The 23,225-nt window shown below is 45.1% G+C and overlaps 1 protein-coding gene across 1 annotated transcript in view; it reads right to left on the bottom strand.

The window, feature by feature from the left end:
• Positions 1-20,752, bottom strand: part of LOC126267107 (facilitated trehalose transporter Tret1-like) — a 107,988-nt gene extending 87,236 nt beyond the window's left edge. The window contains exons 1-2 of the mRNA XM_049972005.1: positions 20,267-20,752; positions 12,207-12,592 (exon numbers count right to left, since the gene is read on the bottom strand). Of these exons, the coding sequence (XP_049827962.1) occupies positions 12,207-12,592; positions 20,267-20,348 (468 nt within the window). The 5' untranslated portion in view covers positions 20,349-20,752. The remainder of the gene's footprint in view (positions 1-12,206; positions 12,593-20,266) is intronic.
• Between the last annotated feature and the right edge of the window lie 2,473 nt (positions 20,753-23,225).

The raw sequence follows: 23,225 nt of genomic DNA, 5'->3' as shown, positions 1-23,225 counted from the left end.
CACAACGGAGGGGTATCTGTTGAGAGGCCAGACAAACGTGTGGTTCCTGAAGAGGGGCAGCAGCCTTTTCAGTAGTTGTCTACATGTCTACATGACTACTCTGATATTCACATTTAAGTGCTTGGCAGAGGGTTCATCGAACCACAATCATACTATCTCTCTACTATTCCACTCCCGAACAGAGAGCGGGAAAAACGAACACCTAAACCTTTCTGTTCGAGCTCTGATTTCTCTTATTTTATTTTGATGATCATTCCTACCTATGTAGGTTGGGCTCAACAAAATATTTTCGCATTCGGAAGAGAACGTTGGTGACTGAAATTTCGTAAAAAGGTCTCGCCGCGACGAAAAACGTCTATGCTGTAATGACTTCCATCCCAACTCGTGTATCATATCTGCCACACTCTCTCCCCTATAACGCGATAATATAAAACGAGCTGCCCTTCTTTGCACCCTCTCGATGTCCTCCGTCAACCCCACCTGGTAAGGATCCCACACCGCGCAGCAATATTCTAACAGAGGACGAACGAGTGTAGTGTAAGCTGTCTCGTTAGTGGACTTGTTGCATCTTCTAAGTGTCCTGCCAATGAAACGCAACCTTTGGCTCGCCTTCCCGACACTATTATCTATGTGGTCCTTCCAACTGAAGTTGTTCGTAATTTTAACACCCAGGTACTTAGTTGAATTGACAGCCTTGAGAATTGTACTATTTATCGAGTAATCGAATTCCAACGGATTTCTTTTGGAACTCATGTGGATCATCTCACACTTTTCGTTATTTAGCGTCAACTGCCACCTGACACACCATACAGCAATTTTTTCTAAATCGCTTTGCAGCTGATACTGGTCTTCGGATGACCTTACTAGACGGTAAATTACAGCATGATCTGCGAACAGTCTAAGAGAACTGCTCAGATTGTCACCCAGGTCATTTATATAGATCAGGAACAATAGAGGTCCCAGAACGCTTCCCTGGGGAACACCTGATATCACTTCAGTTTTACTCGATGATTTGCCGTCTATTACTACGAACTGCGACCTTCCTGACAGGAAATCACGAATCCAGTCGCACAACTGAGACGATACCCCATAGCTCCGCAGCTTGATTAGAAGTCGCTTGTGAGGAACGGTGTCAAAAGCTTTCCGGAAATCTAGAAATACGGAATCAACTTGAGATCCCCTGTCGATAGCGGCCATTACTTCGTGCGAATAAAGAGCTAGCTGCGTTGCACAAGAGCGATGTTTTCTGAAACCATGCTGATTACGTGTCAATAGATCGTTCCCTTCGAGGTGATTCATAATGTTTGAATACAGTATATGCTCCAAAACCCTACTGCAAACCGACGTCAATGATATAGGTCTGTAGTTAAATGGATTACTCCTACTACCCTTCTTGAACACTGGTGCGACCTGCGCGATTTTCCAATCTGTAGGTACAGATCTATCGGTGAGCGAGCGGTTGTATATGAGTGCTACGTAGGGAGCTATAGTATCAGCGTAATCTGAAAGGAACCTAATCGGTATACAATCTGGACCTGAAGACTTGCCCGTATCAAGCGATTTGAGTTGCTTCGCAACCCCTAAGGTATCTACTTCTAAGAAACTCATGCTAGCAGATGTTCGTGTTTCAAATTCTGGAATATTCCATTCGTCTTCCCTGGTGAAGGAATTTCGGAAAACTGCGTTCAATAACTCCGCTTTAGCGGCACAGTCGTCGATAACAGTACCGTCGGCACTGCGCAGCGAAGGTATTGACTGCGTCTTGCCGCTTGTGTACTTTACATACGACCAGAATTTCTTCGGATTTTCTACCAAATTTCGAGACAATGTTTCGTTGTGGAACCTATCAAAGGCATCTCGCATCGAAGTACGTGCCAAATTTCGCGCGTCTGTAAATTTTAGCACATCTTCAGGATTTCGCGTTCTTCTGAACTTCGCATGCTTTTTCCGTTGCCTCTGCAACAGCGTTCGGACCTTTTTTGTGTACCACGGGGGATCCGTTCCATCTCTTACCAATTTATGAGGTATGAATATCTCAATTGCTGTTGCTACTATATCTTTGAATTTGAGCCACATCTCGTCTACATTCGCATAGTCAGTTCGGAAGGAATGGAAATTGTCTTTTGCAGGGGCAACAGTCTGGATGATTGCCTGATCTGGCCTTGTAACACTAACCAAAACAGCCTTGTTGTGCTGGTACTGCGAACGGCTGAAAGCAAGGGGAAACTACAGCCGTAATTTTTCTCGAGGGCATGCAGCTTTACTGTATGATTAAATGATGATGGTATCCTCTTGGGTAAAATATTCCGGAGGTAAAATAGTCCCCCATTCGGATCTCCGGGCGGGGACTACTCAGGAGGATGTCGTTATCAGGAGAAAGAAAACTGGCGTTCTACGAGTCGGAGCGTGGAATGTCAGATCCCTTAATCGGGCAGGTAGGTTAGAAAATTTAAAAAGGGAAATGGATAGGTTAAAGTTAGATATAGTGGGAATTAGTGAAGTTCGGTGGCAGGAGGAACAAGACTTCTGGTCAGGTGACTACAGGGTTATAAACACAAAATCAAATAGGGGTAATGCAGGAGTAGGTTTAATAATGAATAGGAAAATAGGAATGCGCGTAAGCTACTACAAACAACAAAGTGAACGCATTATAGTGGCCAAGATAGATTCGAAGCCCACACCTACTACAGTAGTACAAGTTTATATGCCAACTAGCTCTGCAGATGGGTGACTGGAATTCGGTAGTAGGAAAAGGGAGAGAAGGAAACGTAGTAGGTGAATATGGACTGGAGCAAAGAAATGAAAGAGGAAGCCGCCTGGTAGAATTTTGCACAGTGCACAACTTAATCATAGGTAACACTTGGTTCAAGAATCATAAAAGACGGCTGTATACATGGAAGAAGCCTGGAGATACTGACAGGTTTCAGATAGATTATATAATGGTACGACAGAGATTTAGGAACCAGGTTTTAAATTGTAAGACATTTCCAGGGGCAGATGTGGACTCGGACCACAATCTGTTGGTTATGACCTGTAGATTAAAACTGAAGAAACTACAAAAAGGTGGAAATTTAAAGAGATGGGAACTGGATAAACTAAAAGAACCAGAGGTTGTAAGGAGTTTCAAGGAGAGCATAAGGGAGCAATTGACAGGAATGGGGGAAAGAAATAAAATAGAAGAAGAATGGGTAGCTTTGAGGCATGAAGTAGTGAAGGCAGCAGAGGATCAAGTAGGCAAAAAGACGTGGGCTATTATAAATCCTTGGGTAACAGAAGAAATATTGAATTTAATTGACGAAAGGAGAAAATATAAAAATGCAGTAAATGAAGCAGGCAAAAAGGAATACAAACGTCTCAAAAATGAGATCGACAGGAAGTGCAAAATGGCTAAGCAGGGATGGCTAGAGGACAAATGTAAGGATGTAGAGGCTTATCTCACTAGGGGTAAGATAGAGACTGCCTACAGGGAAATTAAAGAGACCTTTGAAGGAAAGAGAGCCACTTGTATGAGTATTAAGAGCTCAGATGGAAACCCAGTTCTAACCAAAGAAGGGAAAGCAGAAAGGTGGAAGGAGTATATAGAGGGTCTATACAAGGGCGATGTACTTGAGGACAATATTATGGAAATGGAAGAGGATGTAGATGAAGATGAAATGGGAGATACGATACTACGTGAAGAGTCTGACAGAGCACTGAAAGACCTGAGTCGAAACAAGGCCCCCGGAGTAGACAACATTCCATTGGAACTACTGACGGCCTTGGGAGAGCCAGTCCTGACAAAACTCTACCATCTGGTGAGCAAGATGTATGAGACAGGCGAAATACCCTCAGACTTCAAGAAGAATATAATAATTACAATCCCAAAGAAAGCAGGTGTTGACAGATGTAAAAATTACCGAACTATGAGTTTAATCAGTCACAGCTGCAAAATACTAACTCGAGTTCTTTACAGACGAATGGAAAAACTAGTAGAAGCCGACCTCGGGGAAGATCAGTTTGGATTCCGTAGAAATGTTGGAACACGGGAGGCAATACTGACCCTACGACTTATCTTAGAAGCTAGATTAAGGAAGGGCAAACCTACGTTTCTAGCATTTGTAGACTTAGAGAAAGCTTTTGACAATGTTGACTGGAATACTCTCTTTCAAATTCTGAAGGTGGCAGGGGTAAAATACAGGGAGCGAAAGGCTACTTACAATTTGTACAGAAACCAAATGGCAGTTATAAGAGTCGAGGGACATGAAAGGGAAGCAGTGGTTGGGAAGGGAGTGAGACAGGGCTGTAATCTATCCCCGATGTTATTCAATCTGTATATTGAACAAGCAGTGAAGGAAACAAAAGAAAAATTCGGAGTAGGTATTAAAGTCCATGGAGAAGAAATAAAAACTTTGAGGTTCGCCGATGACATCGTAATTCTGTCAGAGACAGCAAAGGACTTGGAAGAGCAGTTGAACAGGATGGATAGTGTCTTGAAAGGAGGATATAAGGTGACCATCAACAAAAGCAAAACGAGAATAATGGAATGTAGTCGAATAAAGTCGGGTAATGCTGAGGGAATTAGATTAGGAAGTGAGACACTTAAAGTAGTAAAGGAGTTTTGCTGTTTGAGGAGCAAAATAACTGATGATGGTCGAAGTAGAGAGGATATAAAATGTAGACTGGCAATGGCAAAGAAAGCGTTTCTGAAGAAGAGAAGTTTGTTAACAACGAGTATAGATTTAAGTGTCAGGAAGTCATTTCTGAAAGTATTTGTATGGAGTGTAGCCATGTATGGAAGTGAATCATGGACGATAAATAGTTTGGACAAGAAGAGAATAGAAGCTTTCGAAATGTGGTGCTACAGAAGAATGGTGAAGATTAGATGGGTCGATCACATAACTAATGAGGAAGTATTGAATAGGATTGGGGAGAAGAGAAGTTTGTGGCACAACTTGACCAGAAGAAGGGAACGGTTGGTAGGACATGTTGTGAGGCATCAAGGGATCACCAATTTATTATTGGAGGGCAGCGTGTAGGGTAAAAATCGTAGAGGGAGACCAAGAGATGACTACACTAAGCAGATTCAGAAGGATGTAGGTTACAGTAGTCACTGGGAGATGAAGAACCTTGCACAGGATATAGTAGCATGGAGAGCTGCATCAAACCAGTTTCAGGACTGAAGACAACAACAACATAAATGAGGCATTAACACGAAAGAAGACAGAACTAAACAATATTTTGAGCTGATGTTTTAATGAAATTTCAGAAGCCTCTGGGGATTGATAGAAATGATACTAAAGGTGCAGCAGAAAGGTAGAAGAGAGATTTGAGTTTAACGTACTATTGAGGGAGCGACATCAGAGTAGGAACAAAAACTCTGACTGAGAAAGGACGAGGAAAGAGATCGATCGGCCATGACAGTTTCAAAGACGTTTGCCTTAAGATACAAGGAAAACCTATCTCTCTGTGGTCAGACTAGGAATATGTACAGACGCCGATGACAGTCTAGCCAATGCGTAGATTACAATGAATGAAATGTTCCATCCTTGACAGTCAGTGGCAGATTCTGTAGGTTTTATATAAAAAAGCAAAGAAATTAATCAGTTCATGATGAACCAGAACTGAGAATCTGAAAAAAGTTAGAATAAAAAACGAGCTATATTCAGAATAAATTACTATTTTGTGTTGTGTACTTGCTAATCGGCACCGTTAAAATGAAACAACACAAAGAGAACAGTACAAGTTTGTTGCGGTTGTCGTTATTGTTGATGGTCTTCAGTCCGAGGACTGGTTGGTGTGTCGATGCAGTTCACCATACTAGCCTATCTGTTGTAGGCGACTTCATCTCGGCATAATATTGCAACCTTCATCTGTTTAAGCCTGGTTACTGTATTCAAGCACTGGTCTCAAAATGTTCAAATGTGTGTGAAATCTTATGGGACTTAACTGCTAAGGTCATCAGTCCCTAAGCGTACACACTACGTAACCTAAATCACCCTAAGGACAAACACGCACACCCATGCGCGAGGGAGGACTCGAACCTCCGGCGGGATCAGCCGCATTGGTCTCCCTCTGCATTTTTTACCCTCCACTCTTCCTTCCATAACCAAACGATTGATTTCTTGATGCCTCAGTCTGTGTCCTGTCAACCCATCCCTTCTTTTTAGTCGAGTTGTACCACAAATTTCTTTTTTCACCAGTTCGATTCAGTTTCTCCTCGTTAGTTACTCGATCTACCCATCTAATCTTCTGCATTCTTCAGCAGGAGCGCAATTGAAAATCTTGTATTCTCTTCATATCTGAACGGCTTTTTGTCCACGTGTCATTTCCGTACAAGACTACAACCCATGCAAACGTCTTCAAAAAAGATTCCCTAACAATCACTTTTATATTAGATGTTCACAATTTTCTCTTTCTCAGAAACATTTCTCTTGCTGTTGCTCGTCTGCATTTAACATAATTTCTACTTTGGCAATTATCAGTTAATTTGCCGCTTGAATATCAAAATCAAACGAATACTTTTAGTGTCTCACTCCGTAATCTAATTCTACCAGCATCGCTCCATTTAATTCGAGAACAGTACAATATAATCAGCAAAAGGGTGCTGGTAAGGATTTGCTTGTGCAAGGGCGTGCTGAAAAATGATTTTGCCGACTTTTTTCATTCCGTTCTCAATATCGCTAGATTTACTACATGTAATGCGCATAAGTCGGTCGTCTTTCGCGCTTCGCTGGCGCTACAGGGCTCTAAATTGTAGCGCGTAACACGGCGGTGTGCAAAGTGACTGTCGATGTACGAGAAGCAGCGTTCTGTAATAGAGTGCCACGTTCGTCTAATTGTAAGCACAGTATTTCTCCCAAAGTCTGATGATATGTCTACACAATCGTAGATTTTAGACACTGGATTGAATAGTCGCTTGATTGCTGTTTCTCCCAATGATTTGAGGAATTCTGAAGGAGTGATAAGTATCCCTTCTTTCTCATTTTGTCCTCTATGACCTCATTCTTTGCCCCCATCTGGTCCTATTCCTCGAGCATATCTGCATACTCTACACCTCCCGCCGCCTCGATCCCCCTCACCTCATGGTTGCTCCTCTCCTCTCCCGTCCCCGCCCCCTGCCACGTCTTCACTGTTGTGTCCCCCCTGCCCTCCATCTCTACACCCTTCATCTCCTTTCTCACAGTGGCTTCCATCAACTCCCCCTCCATTTATCCCTCTTATCAACTCTGATCCTCACCCCTCCTCCTTTCCTCTGTCCTTTCCCCAGGCTCCCTCTCCCCCCTTTCATCCTGTTTTCTCCCCACCTAACCTCTCTCTGCTTCCCCTCTCCCCCCTTTCCATCCTGTTTTCTCCCCACCTAACCTCTTTCTGCCTCCCCTCTCCCCCACCAAGTCCTTTTGTATACCCCTCCTCTGCCTTTCCCCACATCCTGTCGCATCTGCCCAGCTCCTGCCCTCCTCTTATGGGTCCTCGTCCTCCATCGGCTCCTTTCCCCCCTTCCCCCCACTTCGGTTTTTCGTCTCCTTACCCTCCTTTCCTTTCCCATCTTCCGTCCAGGTCCCCCCCCCCCCTCCCCCCATCTGCCCCCGGCTGTGGTATATCATATTTGTGCCAATTTTGTAGTGCAGTGTTCAAGTGAATGTTCAGTGTTGTTCGTCTTTGGAAAGTGTTGCGAACAGAAACCATGCTGTCGATGGGTGAAAATTTTATATCTCTTGCGAACAGAAACCAGACTGTCGCCTTGTTTTTTTATTATTGTCTGTCTAATATTTTTCCTGTCTGCTTCATATGTATTTTATTAGCATCATCAACCCTTTGTTCTATGTTTTAAGTTCCACGATTTTCCGCCATTTTACCATTTAAGTCACCGATTTTATCACCTGCTTTTATTATTTATTTAATTCATTTTTTTAAAAACAAATTCTGTAGGCTGAAAAGCCGTGTACTAAGCTGCTGCCAGCCCGCTCTCTTCGGGGGGAATCGAAACTCAACAAAGAAAAAAAAAATCTCGTTTGATTGCAAGTCTTCCTAAGCTCTATTGAGCTCTATAATATTGAATCCGCTATGTTTCCCGTATCGACTCGCATTTCTTCACCAATGAAGAAAGAACGTATGCGTTCATGCACACCATCTCACCATCTCACTGGGCACCTCGGTTGGCGAGCGCTGCCAAGACAGGAAGACAATGACTAGGGGATAATTAAAACTGATAATGATAGATTTTAGTGAATCTTAATATTTTGTTGAGGGACCTGTCTTGAGTTACTGTCTAGTGGTAAAAGGGGTGTTGATATTTGTTCGCCGGCCGGAGTGGCCGTGCGGTTCTAGGCGCTACAGTCTGGAACCGAGCGACCACTACGGTCGCAGGTTCGAATCCTGCCTCGGGTATGGTTGTGTGTGATGTCCTTAGGTTAGTTGGGTTTAATTAGTTCTAAGTTCTAGGCGACTGATGACCTCAGAAGTTAAGTCCCATAGTGCTCAGAGCCATTTGAACCATTTGATATTTGGTCACTATTACCTTTCATTACAACTTGGATACAACGATGCCAGTTGCGCTTACTCTGTTTCTCAGTCAGCGCCCAATGTTATCTGCGACATTGTGCATTTACAGTAACATCTCTGCGTTGGCCGTCCCTCACGGATGTTGGTCGCAGAGACAGTCAGTCCGAAGCGTGTAAGTGTGAAGTGGGCCACTGCCGAGAAAATGGTATGGCAAGAATGACAAAATTTGTCTAAAATGAGGAAATTAATTTCCTAATATTGTTTTTGATATCTTAATTACGAAAGAGAGAGATGTCTTGATTAATTTGATGAAACATTCATAATAAGGTAATAATTAATTTTCTTTGCTTTAGTTGCGTGCAACTCCATAGCTGAGTGGTGTTGCTGGGACGGTAGCTCAGCGTGTTCGGTCACAGGGTTTGCTGTCCTCTGTAATAAAAAAAACTTGGTGATTAGGTCAACAATGAACTTTAACGCCTGTCATATGGCCGTCCGCCCCGAACAAATGCAAGAACACTAATGAACAAAACAACAAAAAAGTAAAAATGTGGTCAGCGCGGTAGCATTCCGTGCCAGGGGGCCCGGGTTCGATTCTCGGCTCTGTCCGAGATTTCCGCCTCTCGGTGACTGGATGTTGTGTTGTTTTCATCACAATTTTATCCCCATCGACGTGCAAGTCATGATGTGGCGTCAACTAAAAAGACTTGACCAGGAGACCGGTCTACCGATGGGAGGCCCTGCCACACGATGGCCGATGAAGAGCATGGGGAAGACAGTTCAGTATCCAACACATAACTTTCCTCCCCTCTTCTTAATTAGGTAACATTAGCGGCAATTCAGGAAAGACTCAGCTACTGTAGCCTTTTATAATCTGCAATGAACATACACATTTTTTAGCAATGGACATGACACTGTTGAACAGACGACTTTAAAGTATTTTTAGAATTTTTCATCTTTACAATTCTTGATTATAATGAAGAACAGTTTCAAAAAGTTGCTTTTAAATTTGCCAATACTCCTTTTTAAAGGAATCAGGATTAATGTAATTTACCACGTCATCGTCAATTTCCCAATCTTTATCATTCATTAGACAGAGTTTTACAACTGGAATTTAAACTGCAGACACATTACGTGGACTCATTGCGCACTGAGTTCACCTGTGATTAGTTTGCCGCTCTGTAAACGACGCGTGCCTTTTCAGTAGCTTTCAGTACCAATAGCAGCAGACAGCTGGCCGCGCGTAATTAATTGTCAAAGGTAAGCCAGAAGAGAAGAAGAAAAAATTACATTTCAGGTTTCAAGGGAATTCCTTTGATACGATCAAAAACTAGTTAATGTCTTTTCTAATTTGATGCCACAGAGGTAAATCAGTATAAAACAGACTGTTATGATTCTGAAGGGAACTTAGGTAGCACCTGGGTTTCCTTATTGGACGATTCGGTACACTTCCTTGGAAATCACGAGTCAGATTAACTTCCGTTTCGATTCATTGCTTGTAATAGTCGCTACTTCTCAAACAATCTTTTCAGACATTCAAAGCAAAACAATTGTCAATGCAAAATCAATAAATAAAAACTATCAATAAAACTAATATATATTTTTATAGAAAATTTCACTGGAATTTCATACGACGGTCCCTAGTTTCCGATAAAATTGACATTAAATTCTTGTTCGTACTTCCACACAAGTAACGTTAACCACAATTCAATCAAGCGAGCGTGGAGCAACAGCTAAGGTTGACGGGTGCTACGCTAGAGTTACGGCTTCATATTCTCCTCCGAGTACTTCTTTTATCAATTTAATAGTACAAAATATCATTAAATAGTGTATGACACGCAAAATTATTCGAAAGTAGTCATTTTCGTCGTAGTAATTTGATTAACAAATCAGTCAGTACAGGACACTTCTTAGTGTATTCTGTTTGTGGACCATAGTTAAAATTCAAAATATTGGGACAATGTTGGCTTCCTGCTTTTCGTAGACGTGACTTCTCCTCCAGGTGTACCCTCTCCTTTACGGATCCTTACAGAATTCCTAGGCCCTGTAAACTGTTAGCTGACATTTGTCACCAGCATCGGTTGTTGGCAACGCGTCGTCAGTACAGCGCAGTGCAACGAAAAGGAGGGAACAAGGGCTTCTGCAGAAGGACAGCCAAAAGAAGATCAATGAGGAGTATAGGAGTGGTATGAGGAATCGAAAGGCAAACTTGCTAACGCCATCAGATACACCGAAAGATTCTTCGCAGTTTGTATGCCATATACTTAGAGTTACAAAACTACCGTAGGCTTCCATAGACTACGGTAGCTTTGGCCAGTTAAGGTCGATGCCTTGTTACTTGTATATTAGGAATGTCGCATAACTATCAGACTTAACCTCATAACTATCGCTTTCTTTACTATGCGATCAATATCTTACTAGATTCCCCTAAAAATCAAAAGTAGTAAACAGTCTAGGAACTGATTGAGGATATATAAAGGGCTGGATAACCTACAGAAAACTCCTGTCTGTTACTTAAAAGTAAACAGTATTTACAGCAAAACGGAAACTGTCAATGTTTAATTCAGGTTTTATTCGAAAATGGTTGATTTGTAACTTGAAACAGAGAGATAGAGTAGTAAAAATGAATTAAAAATACGGATTTACCATGCAGTGCTAGGAAACGCAATTTTCCAAACAAAAAGATGAAATAAAAAACACAAAACAAAAGTGTATCAATCAACGCCTCAATACTTAGCCGAACTTATATGAAACATTTTTCTGTTATTCATAAGCAACTTTGCCACTTATCAATACTAACAGGAAACTCTTGCTTTCGTTCATGATGAAGGACATTCTATAGAGTATAAAATAACAACAACAATTATATATATTTCTTATGTTTGCGCATGTAGATTGTACTTGCATCAAAAGTAATAGCTATGGTTACATAAATGCAATTTGTATTCTGTAAGGATAAAAAAAAGAATACGTTGGCTGCCAGTTTCTCTCTCAGACACTCCTTTATTTATCTTTCGCTACCAATGCTACCAACGGCTTGGAGACTACCAGTAGTCCTACCATTTAATACATAATTTATGCAGTGTACCAAAAGTAACGAACAGTAGTTTTGGCAGGGTGGAACTCTACATAAACTACTTAATGGTCAGATAAAAACTGTATGTTAGTTTTGCAAGGTTCGCAGGAGAGCTTCTGTAAAGTTTGCAAGGTAGGAGACGAGTTACTGGCAGAAGTAAAACTCTAAGGCGGGACGTGAGTCGATCTTGGGTAGCTCAGATGGTAGAGCACTTTCCCGCGAAAGGCAAAGGTACCGTGCTCGAGTCTCGGTCAGGCACACAGTTTTAATCTGGCAGGAAGTTTCATATCAGTGCACACTCCGCTGAAGAGCGAAAATCTCATTCTACCTAATGGTATCCTGTACGATGAAACTGGAGGGAAAGCACTTGTTCAGGATTTGAACCTGTACTGTCAGCGTGACAGCTCTGAACCTTAGCCCCTGGGCTACGGTCGCTTAGTCGAAATATGATTAACGTCTCACATACAGGGGTTCGCCTAAACCTTCAACATCAATTTTCTCCGAAACAAAGGACCGTTGCATGAAAAGCCAGGTACTCAGCACGGGTCCCTCTACAATATACCTAAGACTCATCAAAAACCGTGGTGAACACATTTGGTGGCGCCCTCGTGAAAAGAAGCGGCGAGACACGTGGCCAGAGTAGGGCTCTCACCTGGTAGAGGGTGACCAGCGTGCCGCGAATCTCGAGCTCGGCGATCTCGACGAGGTAGCAAGGCGAGGTGACGATGATGATGCACTGCGAGATGGCGCCGACGACGCGCGACACGATGAGCTCCCAGGGCTGCGTGGCGAAGATCTGGATGGCCCAGAGCGCCAGGTGCGGCCCGGCGCTGTACAGCAGCATGCGCTTGCGGCCCAGCAGGTCGACCAGGTGGCCGATGAAGAGCATGGGGAAGACCATGGAGAGCGAGCTGGACGCCACGATCCACGAGGCCTCGTCCTCCGTGGTGGGGATGTGCGACGAGTTGGAGATGAGCCGCGGCAGCACCGGTGCCGCCCAGCCGGCGAACGCGCCGAACGACAGGTAGCCCAGCGTCGCTGCCAGCACCGAACAACACCGGCTACAGCGCTTCCGTGGCTCTCTCTGGTGATACAAGTCTTAAATCTGGCAAGCAGTACAGCTATTTTCAACAAAAATGGATAGAGTGTACTTTTCAAATATTGGAATTGCTTCCACTGAAGACCATTCCAAGAGACCATAGTAGGTAGACGATATCATTAATGTACCGATGATGGACATCAGTGGAGAAACATAAATACGATTTGGATGAGTATGTGCTGATCGTAGTTGTGAGGGTTAGGATAGACCCGCCCTGGCTATTATCATACTTTTTATAAGAAGCGTAGGTGTGGCACTCAGTCAAATGATTTTCGGAAAGCGATAAATAGTGCACCCACTTGAACGCTTTTATGTATTTACCTACATGTCTGTTCTTTCGGACATGTCCGAAAGAACAGACACCATATCGATATAAGCATATAGTTCAGGCGATACCATAGTCCCTGAACTCTTACGGGAATTGGAAGAATGTCTTCCACGAGTAATGCGTGTGTTGGGGTGGGACAATAAGAATGTAGTGTGTGAACATACAAGGTGAGAATGTGAGTCTCGCGGGAATCGTGCGCGAGATAGTCCATGCAGTCCCTCTACCATCTATGCCCCCGGTGGCTCAGATGGATATAGCGTCTGCAATGTAAGCAGGAGATCCTGGGTTCGAGTCCCGGTCGGGGCACACATTTTCACCTGTCCCCGTCGATCTATATCAACGTCCGTGCGCAGCTGACGGTACTCATATAATTCTAATTTATGGCTTTCAGGATGATACGTGAGGAAAGCGCAACTGTTGTTTTAGGAATCCATGATGGTTGGCCTGGAGCAGTTAATTTTGTTCGGGATACATAGTTACGTTTATATCAGCATATGTTCAAAGATTCTACAATATGTGGATGCGAAGGATTCTGGGCGGTAGTTTTCTACACTCCTGGAAATGGAAAAAAGAACACATTGACACCGGTGTGTCAGACCCACCATACTTGCTCCGGACACTACGAGAGGGCTGTACAAGCAATGATCACACGCACGGCACAGCGGACACACCAGGAACCGCGGTGTTGGCCGTCGAATGGCGCTAGCTGCGCAGCATTTGTGCACCGCCGCCGTCAGTGTCAGCCAGTTTTCCGTGGCATACGGAGCTCCATCGCAGTCTTTAACACTGGTAGCATGCCGCGACAGCGAGGACGTGAACCGTATGTGCAGTTGACGGACTTTGAGCGAGGGCGTATAGTGGGCATGCGGGAGGCCGGGTGGACGTACGATACCGCCGAATTGCTCAACACGTGGGGCGTGAGGTCTCCACAGTACATCGATGTTGTCGCCAGTGGTCGGCGGAAGGTGCACGTGCCCGTCGACCTGGGACCGGACCGCAGCGACGCACGGATGCACGCCAAGACCGTACGATCCTACGCAGTGCCGTAGGGGACCGCACCGCCACTTCCCAGCAAATTAGGGACACTGTTGGTCCTGGGGTATCGGCGAGGACTATTCGCAACCGTCTCCATGAAGCTGGGCTACGGTCCCGCACACCGTTAGGCCGTCTTCCGCTCACGCCCCAACATCGTGCAGCCCGCCTCCAGTGGTGTCGCGACAGGCGTGAATGGAGGGACGAATGGAGACGTGTCGTCTTCAGCGATGAGAGTCGCTTCTGCCTTGGTGCCAATGATGGTCGTATGCGTGTTTGGCGCCGTGCAGGTGAGTGCCACAATCAGGACTGCATACGACCGAGGCACACAGGGCCAACACCCGGCATCATGGTGTGGGGAGCGATCTCCTACACTGGCCGTACACCTCTGGTGATCGTCGAGGGGACACTGAATAGTGCACGGTACATCCAAACCGTCACCGAACCCATCGTTCTACTATTCCTAGACCGGCAAGGGAATTTGCTGTTCCAACAGGACAATGCACGTCCGCATGTATCCCGTGCCACCCAACGTGCTCTAGAAGGTGTAAGTCAACTACCCTGGCCAGCAAGATCTCCGGATCTGTCCGCCAATGAGCATGTTTGGGACTGGATGAAGCGTCGTCTCACGCGGTCTGCACGTCCAGCACGAACGCTGGTCCAACTGAGGCGCCAGGTGGAAATGGCATGACAAGCCGTTCCACAGGACTACATCCAGCATCTCTACGATCGTCTCCATGGGAGAATAGCAGCCTGCATTGCTGCGAAAGGTGGATATACACTGTACTAGTGCCGACATTGTGCATGCTCTGTTGCCTGTGTCTATGTGCCTGTGGTTCTGTCAGTGTGATCATGTGATGTATCTGACCCCAGGAATGTGTCAATAAAGTTTCCCCTTCCTGGGACAATGAATTCACGGTGTTCTTATTTCAATTTCCAGGAGTGTAGATCAGTTCTGTGAGCCTTCTCTTAGAAGGGTGTGACCTGAGCGTTTTTCCAACTACTCCTCTCTTCTTCTTCTTCTTTTGCTTTTATACATAACCTACACGTATCGCCATCCCGCATGTTTACTATACGTTTTGGTGTGTGTTAGATGACGACGTTTGGCTTTAGGAAAAGCAAAAGCACCAGAGAGATAATTTGACGTTGCGGTTGATAATAGGGGCAAGACTAAAGAAAAATCAAGACACCTTCATAGGTTTTGTCGACCTGAGAATTTTTTTTAAATAGTGCAAAACGTTCGAAATTATTAGAAAAATAGGGGGAAGCTATAGGGAGAGACGCGTTATATACAACATGTACAAGAGCCAAGAAGGAATAATAAGAGTGGACCACCAAAAACGAAATTCTCGATGAAAGGGTGTAAGACAGGGATGTAGTCTGTCGCCCCTGCTGCTCAATCTTTACATCGAAGAACCTGTGATGGAAATAAAAGAAAGGCTCAGGAGTGGAATTACAATTAGATGTGAAAGGATATCAGTGATATGATTCGCTGTTGACAGGGATGTAGTCTTTCGCCCTTGCTGCTCAATCTTTACATCGAAGAACCTGTGATGGAAATAAAAGAAAGGCTCAGGAGTGGAATTACAATTAGACGTGAAAGGATATTAGTGATATGATTCGCTGTTGACACTGCTATCCTGAATGAAAGTGAAGAAGAATTACATGATCTGCTGAATGGAATGAACAGTATACATCTACATCTACATCTACATCTACGTGATTACTCTGCTATTCACAATAAAGTGGAAGGCAGAGTGTTCAATTAACCACCTTCAAGCTGTCTCTCTACCGTTCCACTCTCGGGAAAAACGAGCACTTACATTTTTTTGTGCGAGCCCTGATTTCTCTTATTTTATCGTGATGATCATTTCTTCCTATGTAGGTGGGTGCCAACAGAATGTTTTCGCAATCGGAGGAGAAAACTGGTGATTGAAATTTCATGAGAAGTTCCCGTCGCAACGAAAAACGCCTTTGTTTTAATGATTGCCACTCCACTCACGTATCATGTCTGTGACACTATCTCAGCTATTTAGCGCTAATAGAAAACGAGCTGCCCTTCTTTGTATTTTTTCGATGTCATCCGTCGGTCCCACCTGATGCGGATCCCACACCGCACAGCAATTCTCCAGAATAGGGCGGACAAGAGTGGTGTAAGCACTTGTAAGTGTTCTGCCAATGAATCACAGTCTTTGGTTTGCTCTACCCACAACATTATCTATGTGGTCGTTCCAAATTAGGTTATTTGTTATTGTAATCCCAAAGCATTTAGTTGAATTTACAGCCTTCAGATTTATGTGACTTATCGCTTAATCGAAATTTAGCTGATTTCTTTTAGTACTCATGCGAATAACGTCACAATTTTCCTTATTCAGGGCCCATTGCCCCTTTTCGCGCTATACAGATATCTTGTCCAAATCATTTTGCAAGTCGTTTTGATCATCTGATGACTTTACAAGACGGTAAGTGACGGCATAATCGGCAAACAATCTAAGACGGCTACTCAGATTGTCTCCTATGTCGTTAATATAGATCAGGAACAACAGAGGGCCCATAACACTTCCTCGGGGAACGCCGGATATTACTTCTGTTTTACTGGATCACTTTCCGTCTGTTACTACGAACTGTGACCTTTCTGACAGTAAATCACGAATCCAGTCGCACAACTAAGGCGATACTCCATAGGCACGCAGTTTGGTTAGAAGACGCTTTTGAGGAATGTGTACAGAATATGGACTGATAGTAAATCGAAGAAAGACAAAATGAATGTGAAGTAGCAGAAATGAGAACAGCGAGAAACTTATCAGGATTGATGGTCACGAAGTAGATGAGGTTAGGGAATTCTACTACCTAGGAAGCCAAATGTACTTGGACGGGTGGCCATCCGATCTGCCGAGCGCTGTTGGCAAGCGGGGTGCTATCAGCCCTTGTAAGGCAAACTGAGGAGCTACTTGATTGAGAAGTAGCGGATCCGGTTTCGGAAACTGGCATACAGCCGGAAGAGCGGTATGCCGCTCCATATTCGCATCCAGTGACGCCTACGGGCTGAGGATGACACGGCTGTCAGTCGGCACCGTTGGTCTTTCATGGCCTGTTCGTGAGGAGTTTAGTTTAGTTTTTAGGAAGCCAATTGACCAATGACGGAGCAGCAAGGCGGACATCAATAGCAGACTATTGCTGGCAAAAAGGGCATTCCTGATCAAGAGAAGTCTACTAGTATCAAACATTTGAGGAAGAAATCTCTGAGAATGTACGGTTGGAGTACAGCATTGTATGGTAGTGAAACATGGACTGTGGGAGAACCGGAGCAGAAGAGGATCGAAGCATTTAAGATGTGGTGCTTGTAATGGTACTTGAATTACGTAATCATTACGGCACCTCACCTCAACCTCTCGATACCAGCAATATTCTACTGTGTTTCTGTAAAATAGTGTACATATTTCTGTGACAACATTCAGATTTCTTTCTTTTGTCACTATCATCTTTGACGTACTTGTAACTCTGATTTTCGGGCGCGTAAGCGATTGTTAGAAAGTGAAGTCTTGGTCGTCATGTTGAAAAGACGCAAATTGTAGTCACTTTATAAAATGTGAACTTTAACAGTGAGGAAGATATTTTCAAGTATGTTTTATATTGTGAAGTGATGTTTTGTGAGTTACGTGATATTGCAACAAAAGAAGTGGAACTTAAATTCGGAGTGTTGATTACTTTTTTACATCACCATTGTCCTAACTTGCAAAAGTTTAATCTACAAGAAAGGTTTATGAAACACATCTATAAAACTTTTGAGTATCGCAGAATAACAACTAGGCCTCTTTGCATTCGAGCTTGGAATCATCACTACCTAGATTTTCGACGATTGAGCCATGATTTCACAACGAGACCAGCGTGAGAAACACGAAAAGATGAGTACCTAATTTATCCGTTATTTCATGAAATGACTTTATTAACTGTGCTCTAATAACACCTGCCACATAATATAACTTTGTTGTTGCCCGAAAATGCAATATTTAGCAGCGTAAGCAACGCTAAAAATCGTAATAAATTTTTTACCTTTGTTGTGGTAGGGGTGTTAGATGCAACAGACGAATTTAGAAAATTAGGTGGAATCATAAGGTAAGGAATGAGGAGTTTCTGCGCAAAATCGGAAAGGAATGTGTGGAAAACACTGACAAGGAGAAGGGACAGGATGATAAAACATCTGTTAAGACCCGAGGGAATGGCTGCCATTGCACTAGAGGGAGCTGTAGAGGGCGAAAACTGTAGAGGAAGACGGAAATTGGAATACACCCAGTAAATGAGGACGTAAGTTGCAAGTGCTAGTTTGAGATGAAGATGTTGGGACAGGATAGCAATTCGTGGCGGGCCGCGTCAAACCAGTCACAAGGCTGAAGACCGAAAAAAAAAGGTTAGGCGGTGTTCTGATGCCCTCCCTGTCACCAGCCCTGCAACCCCTGTACCATTCCCTCCTCGGGGCGGAATTTGCATACCTCAATTGTCTGCGTGTAGTGTTATCCATGGAAAAGAGGTGAACGCTTTGGAAATGTTTGTATGTTTGTGAATCGTGCAACTGAGGCATGGCATAGGCACCAGTTCGGTATTTACCTAGTCAGATGTGGGACACTGCCAGGCTATCGTCGTCAATTCGCCGCGCGGGCTCGTACTGGGGCCGGCTCGCCCGTCCGAAACCCTCAAGTGGCTTGGTTACACGCGCGCGGGTATCCAGTCGGGTCCACTGGAGATACGTTGTGTGATCAAAAGTAACCGGACACCCTATGTAATGCGGAATTGACCACTACATGTCATGAGAATCAGATCTCGCCAGTATAAAAGGTGAGCGGGGGGGGGGGGGGGGTTGAGAGGGAGTGTTTAGTTGTCGCTATACAAGCGGTAACGACAGAATGGGTCGGTGAGGAGAGGTAAGGGACTTCCAACGTGGACTAGTGATGGATTTCATCTGAGTAACAAATTCATCTGGAACACTTCAACCCTGCTAATGCTGCCCAAGACGACACTTGGAGATGCGACCTTGAAGTGGAAACGCGGAAGCACAGTCACAGCTAAACCAAGACCCAGGCAGACCTCAGACCAGGTACTGTTGAGCACTGCGGAAGCTGGTTGGACAAAAAAAATCTCATGGAATCAGCGGAAGAGCTCACACGGCAGTTGCAAAATGCTACCAGCGCAATTTCTGTGGTCAGTGAGAATGGTCGACCAGTTTTCTTAAGCTACATATTTCTGTAGTCAATGCTAAGCAGTGCTTGAGATGGTGTCAAGAGCAACGTCAGTGAGCAGTTGATGAGTGGAAACGAGTGATCAGGAGTGATAATTCACGATATACAATGTGGCAGTCTGATGGATAGGTTTGGGTTTGGTGAATGGTCTGAGAACATAACAGCCGGCCGCGGTGGCAGTGCGGTTCTAGGCGCTTCAGTCTGGAACCGCGTAATCGCTACGGTCGCAGGTTCGAATCCTGCCTCGGGTATGGATGTGTGTGATGTCCTTAGGTTAGTTAGGTTTAAGTAGTTCTAAGCTCTAAGGGACTGATGACCACAGATTTTAAGTACCATAGTACTCAGAGGCATTTGAGAACGTTACATGCCATCATGTATAGTGGCAACAGTGAAATATGATGAACTTTTCTGTTACTCCATGGGGTGTTTTCTGTGACTATAGTGGGGGCACTTATTGGAATTATGAAAATGCTAAATGCGGAAGAATAACAACTCATTTTACAGCATTGTGGTCTGCATGCTGTAGAGGAACAGATCAGACACGATGACTGGCTGTAACAGCCCTACAAGGCATGTTTCATAAAGAGGTCATGGTCTGTGGAGAACAGCACTCTTGAAATAGACTGTTCAGTCCAGAGTCCCGACCTGAACCCAATGGAAAATCATTGGGGTATTTAGATATTCAGTTTCTTTCAGTATGCAACATTATTACCGTCTCCGGTTTCGGCTCTTGAGGAAGAATGGGCTGTCATTCCTCCACAGACTATCAGTTATCTCAGGAGGTGAGGGTTGGAAACACTCCATAATAATATCCACAAATAAGTGTTCAGATACTCTTGATCGAATAATGCAGCTGTTTCGTTCTAGGGATCTACGATGTATTGTGCTCGTAATTCTGGGAGTGACTACTTTATCAGCAACATGTGCCACTAGCTCAGTAATTAATCCTATGTTCTGCAATAATTAATGCGAGCCACCTTCGCAAGTAAAGCGGTGACTAGCTATGTGGTGAGGCGTACCTGAGAAGGCGGCGGCATACTGCAGCCGTCGGGACCCGATGCGCGTCCCCTGCTGCTGCTCCTGGTGCTGAGGTTGCCCCATGGCGCCGGTGGCGAGCCCGCTGTGCGACTGGAAGGCCTACATTGCGTGCTCGCCTTATCTGCCGCTACTAGCCTCGGGTACGTGTCGTCACCGCGGGGCGGAGTGTGAGTCGACCGTGGCCAGCCTGCCCGCAGATATCGCCTCACAGCTGGTCCGATCCGGAAAGAGCTGTGCAAAACATATGACTACCACGATAACAGCATTCCTTGTGAAAATTGTGCCACCTCCGTATTTCAAACAATTTTATGTACGTCGAGCATTTCGAGCACATTCAAAATAGAGAATGTGATGAGTCCTTCGACGTAGAACACACGTTGTTGTAGGCTGAAATTTTGATACAGCGTGTGAATTAAGAGTTTCAAGAGGAGCAATGTCTGTGGGTCGTTTGTTGCCTGGCGACGTGCGCTAGTCCAAAGGCGCTGCCAGAAGGCTCCTATTAGCCGAGCCTGACCACCTACATCTACAAGTCTACGGCGCAAGGTACCCCGTACAACTACTAGTCATTTCCTTCCCTATACCATTCGGTATTTCCTTCCCTACACCATTCGGCATTACCTTCCCTAAACCATTCGGCAATACAGAGAGGGAAAAATGACTGTCTCTATGCTTCCGTACGAGCCATACTCTCTCTAATCTTCATAGCCCTTACGCGAAATGTACGTTGGCGGAATATAACCGTTCTGCGGTCAGCTTCAAATGCCGGTTCTCTAAATTTCCGAGAAGAACGTCGCTTTCCCTCCAGTGAGTCTCATCCGGTTTCCCGAAGCATCTCCGTAACTCCAACGCGTTGTTCGAGCCTTCCGGTAACAAATGTAGCAGCCTGCCTCCGAATTGCTTCGATGTCTCCCATTAATCCGACCACGTGTGGATCCCAGACACTCGAACAGTACTCACCAATGGATCGCACTAGCGTCCTTCACTACTGGCCATTAAAACTGCTATACCACGAAGATGGCGTGCTACAGACGCGAAATTTAACCAACAGGAAGAAGATGCTGTGATATACAAATGATTAGCTTTTCAGAGCATTCACACAAGGTTGGCGCCAGTGGCGACACCTACAACGTGCTGACATGAGGAAAGTTTCCAACCGATTACTCATCCACAAACAGCAGTTGACCGGCGTTGCCTGGTGAAACGTTGTTGTGATGCCTCGTGTAAGGAGGAGAAATGCTTACCATCACGTTTACGATTTTGATAAAGGTTGGATTGTAGCCTACCGCGATTGCGGTTTACCGTATCGCGACATGGCTTCTCGCGTTGGTCGAGATATAATGACTGTTAGCAGAAAATGGAATCAGTGGGTTCAGGAGGGTAATACGGAACGCCGTGCTGAACCTCAACGGCCTCGTATCACTAGCAGTCGAGGTGTCAGGCATCTTATCCGCATTGCTGTACCGGATCGTGCAGCCAGTCTCGATCCCTGAGTCAACAGATGGGGACTATTGCAAAACAGCAACCATCTGGACGAACAGTACGACAACGTTTGCAGCAGCACGGACTATCAGCTCGGAGGCCGTGGCTGCGGTTACCCTTGACGCTGCATCACAGACAGGAGCGCCTGCGATGGTGTATTCAACGACGAACCTGGGTGCACGAATGGCAAAACTTCATTTTTTCGGATGAATCCAGGTTCTGTTTACAGCATCATGATGGTCCCATCCGTGTTTGGCGACATCGCGGTGAACGCACATAGGAAGAATGTATTCGTCACCGCCATACTGGCGAATCACCCGGCGTGAGCGTATGGGGTGCCATTGGCTTCACGTCTCGGTCACCTCTTATTCGCATTGACGGCACTTTGAATAGTGGACGTTACGTTCAGATGTGTTACGACCCGTGGCTTTACCCTTTATTCGATCCCTGCGAAAGCCTACATTTCAGCAGGATATCGTACGACTGAATGTTGCAGGTCCTGTACGGTCCTACCTGGATACAGAAAACGTTCGACTGCTGTCCTGGCCAGCACATTCTCCAGATCTCTCACCAATTGAAAACGTCTGGTCAATGATGGCCGAGCAACTGGCTCGTCACAATACGCCAGTCACTACTCTTGATGACTGTGGTATCGTGTTGAAGCTGCATGGGCAGCTGTACCTGTACACGCCATCCAAGCTCTGTTTGACTCAATGGCCAGGCGTATCAAGGCCCTTATTAAGGCCAGAGGTATTTGTTCTGGTCACTGATTTCTCAGGATCTATGCACCCAAATTGCGTGAAAATGTAATCACATAATATTTCTAGTATAATAGATATGTGTCCCATAAATACTCGTTTATAATATGCATTTCTTCTTGGAGTAGCAAGTTTAATGGCCAGTAATGTACACTCCTGGAAATGGAAAAAAGAACACATTGTCACCAGTGTGTCAGACCCACCATACTTGCTCCGAACACTACGAGAGGGCTGTACAAGCAATGATCACACGCACGGCACAGCGGACACACCAGGAACCGCGGTGTTGGCCGTCGAATGGCGCTAGCTGTTCAGCATTTGTGCACCGCCGCCGTCAGTGTCAGCCAGTTTGCCGTGGCATACGGAGCTCCATCGCAGTCTTTAACACTGGTAGCATGCCGCGACAGCGTGGACGTGAACCGTATGTGCAGTTGACGGACTTTGAGCGAGGGCGTATAGTGGGCATGCGGGAGGCCGGGTGGACGTACGATACCGCCGAATTGCTCAACACGTGGGGCGTGAGGTCTCCACAGTACATCGATGTTGTCGCCAGTGGTCGGCGGAAGGTGCACGTGCCCGTCGACCTGGGACCGGACCGCAGCGACGCACGGATGCACGACAAGACCGTAAGACCCTACGCAGTGCCGTAGGGGACCGCACCGCCACTTCCCAGCAAATTAGGGACACTGTTGTTCCTTGGGTA

Source organism: Schistocerca gregaria, chromosome 4 (genome assembly GCF_023897955.1).
Source record: "Schistocerca gregaria isolate iqSchGreg1 chromosome 4, iqSchGreg1.2, whole genome shotgun sequence".
NCBI lineage: Eukaryota > Metazoa > Arthropoda > Insecta > Orthoptera > Acrididae > Schistocerca > Schistocerca gregaria.
Note: the sequence above shows the minus strand (reverse complement) of the source record. Positions and strands in the feature narration are given on the sequence as shown.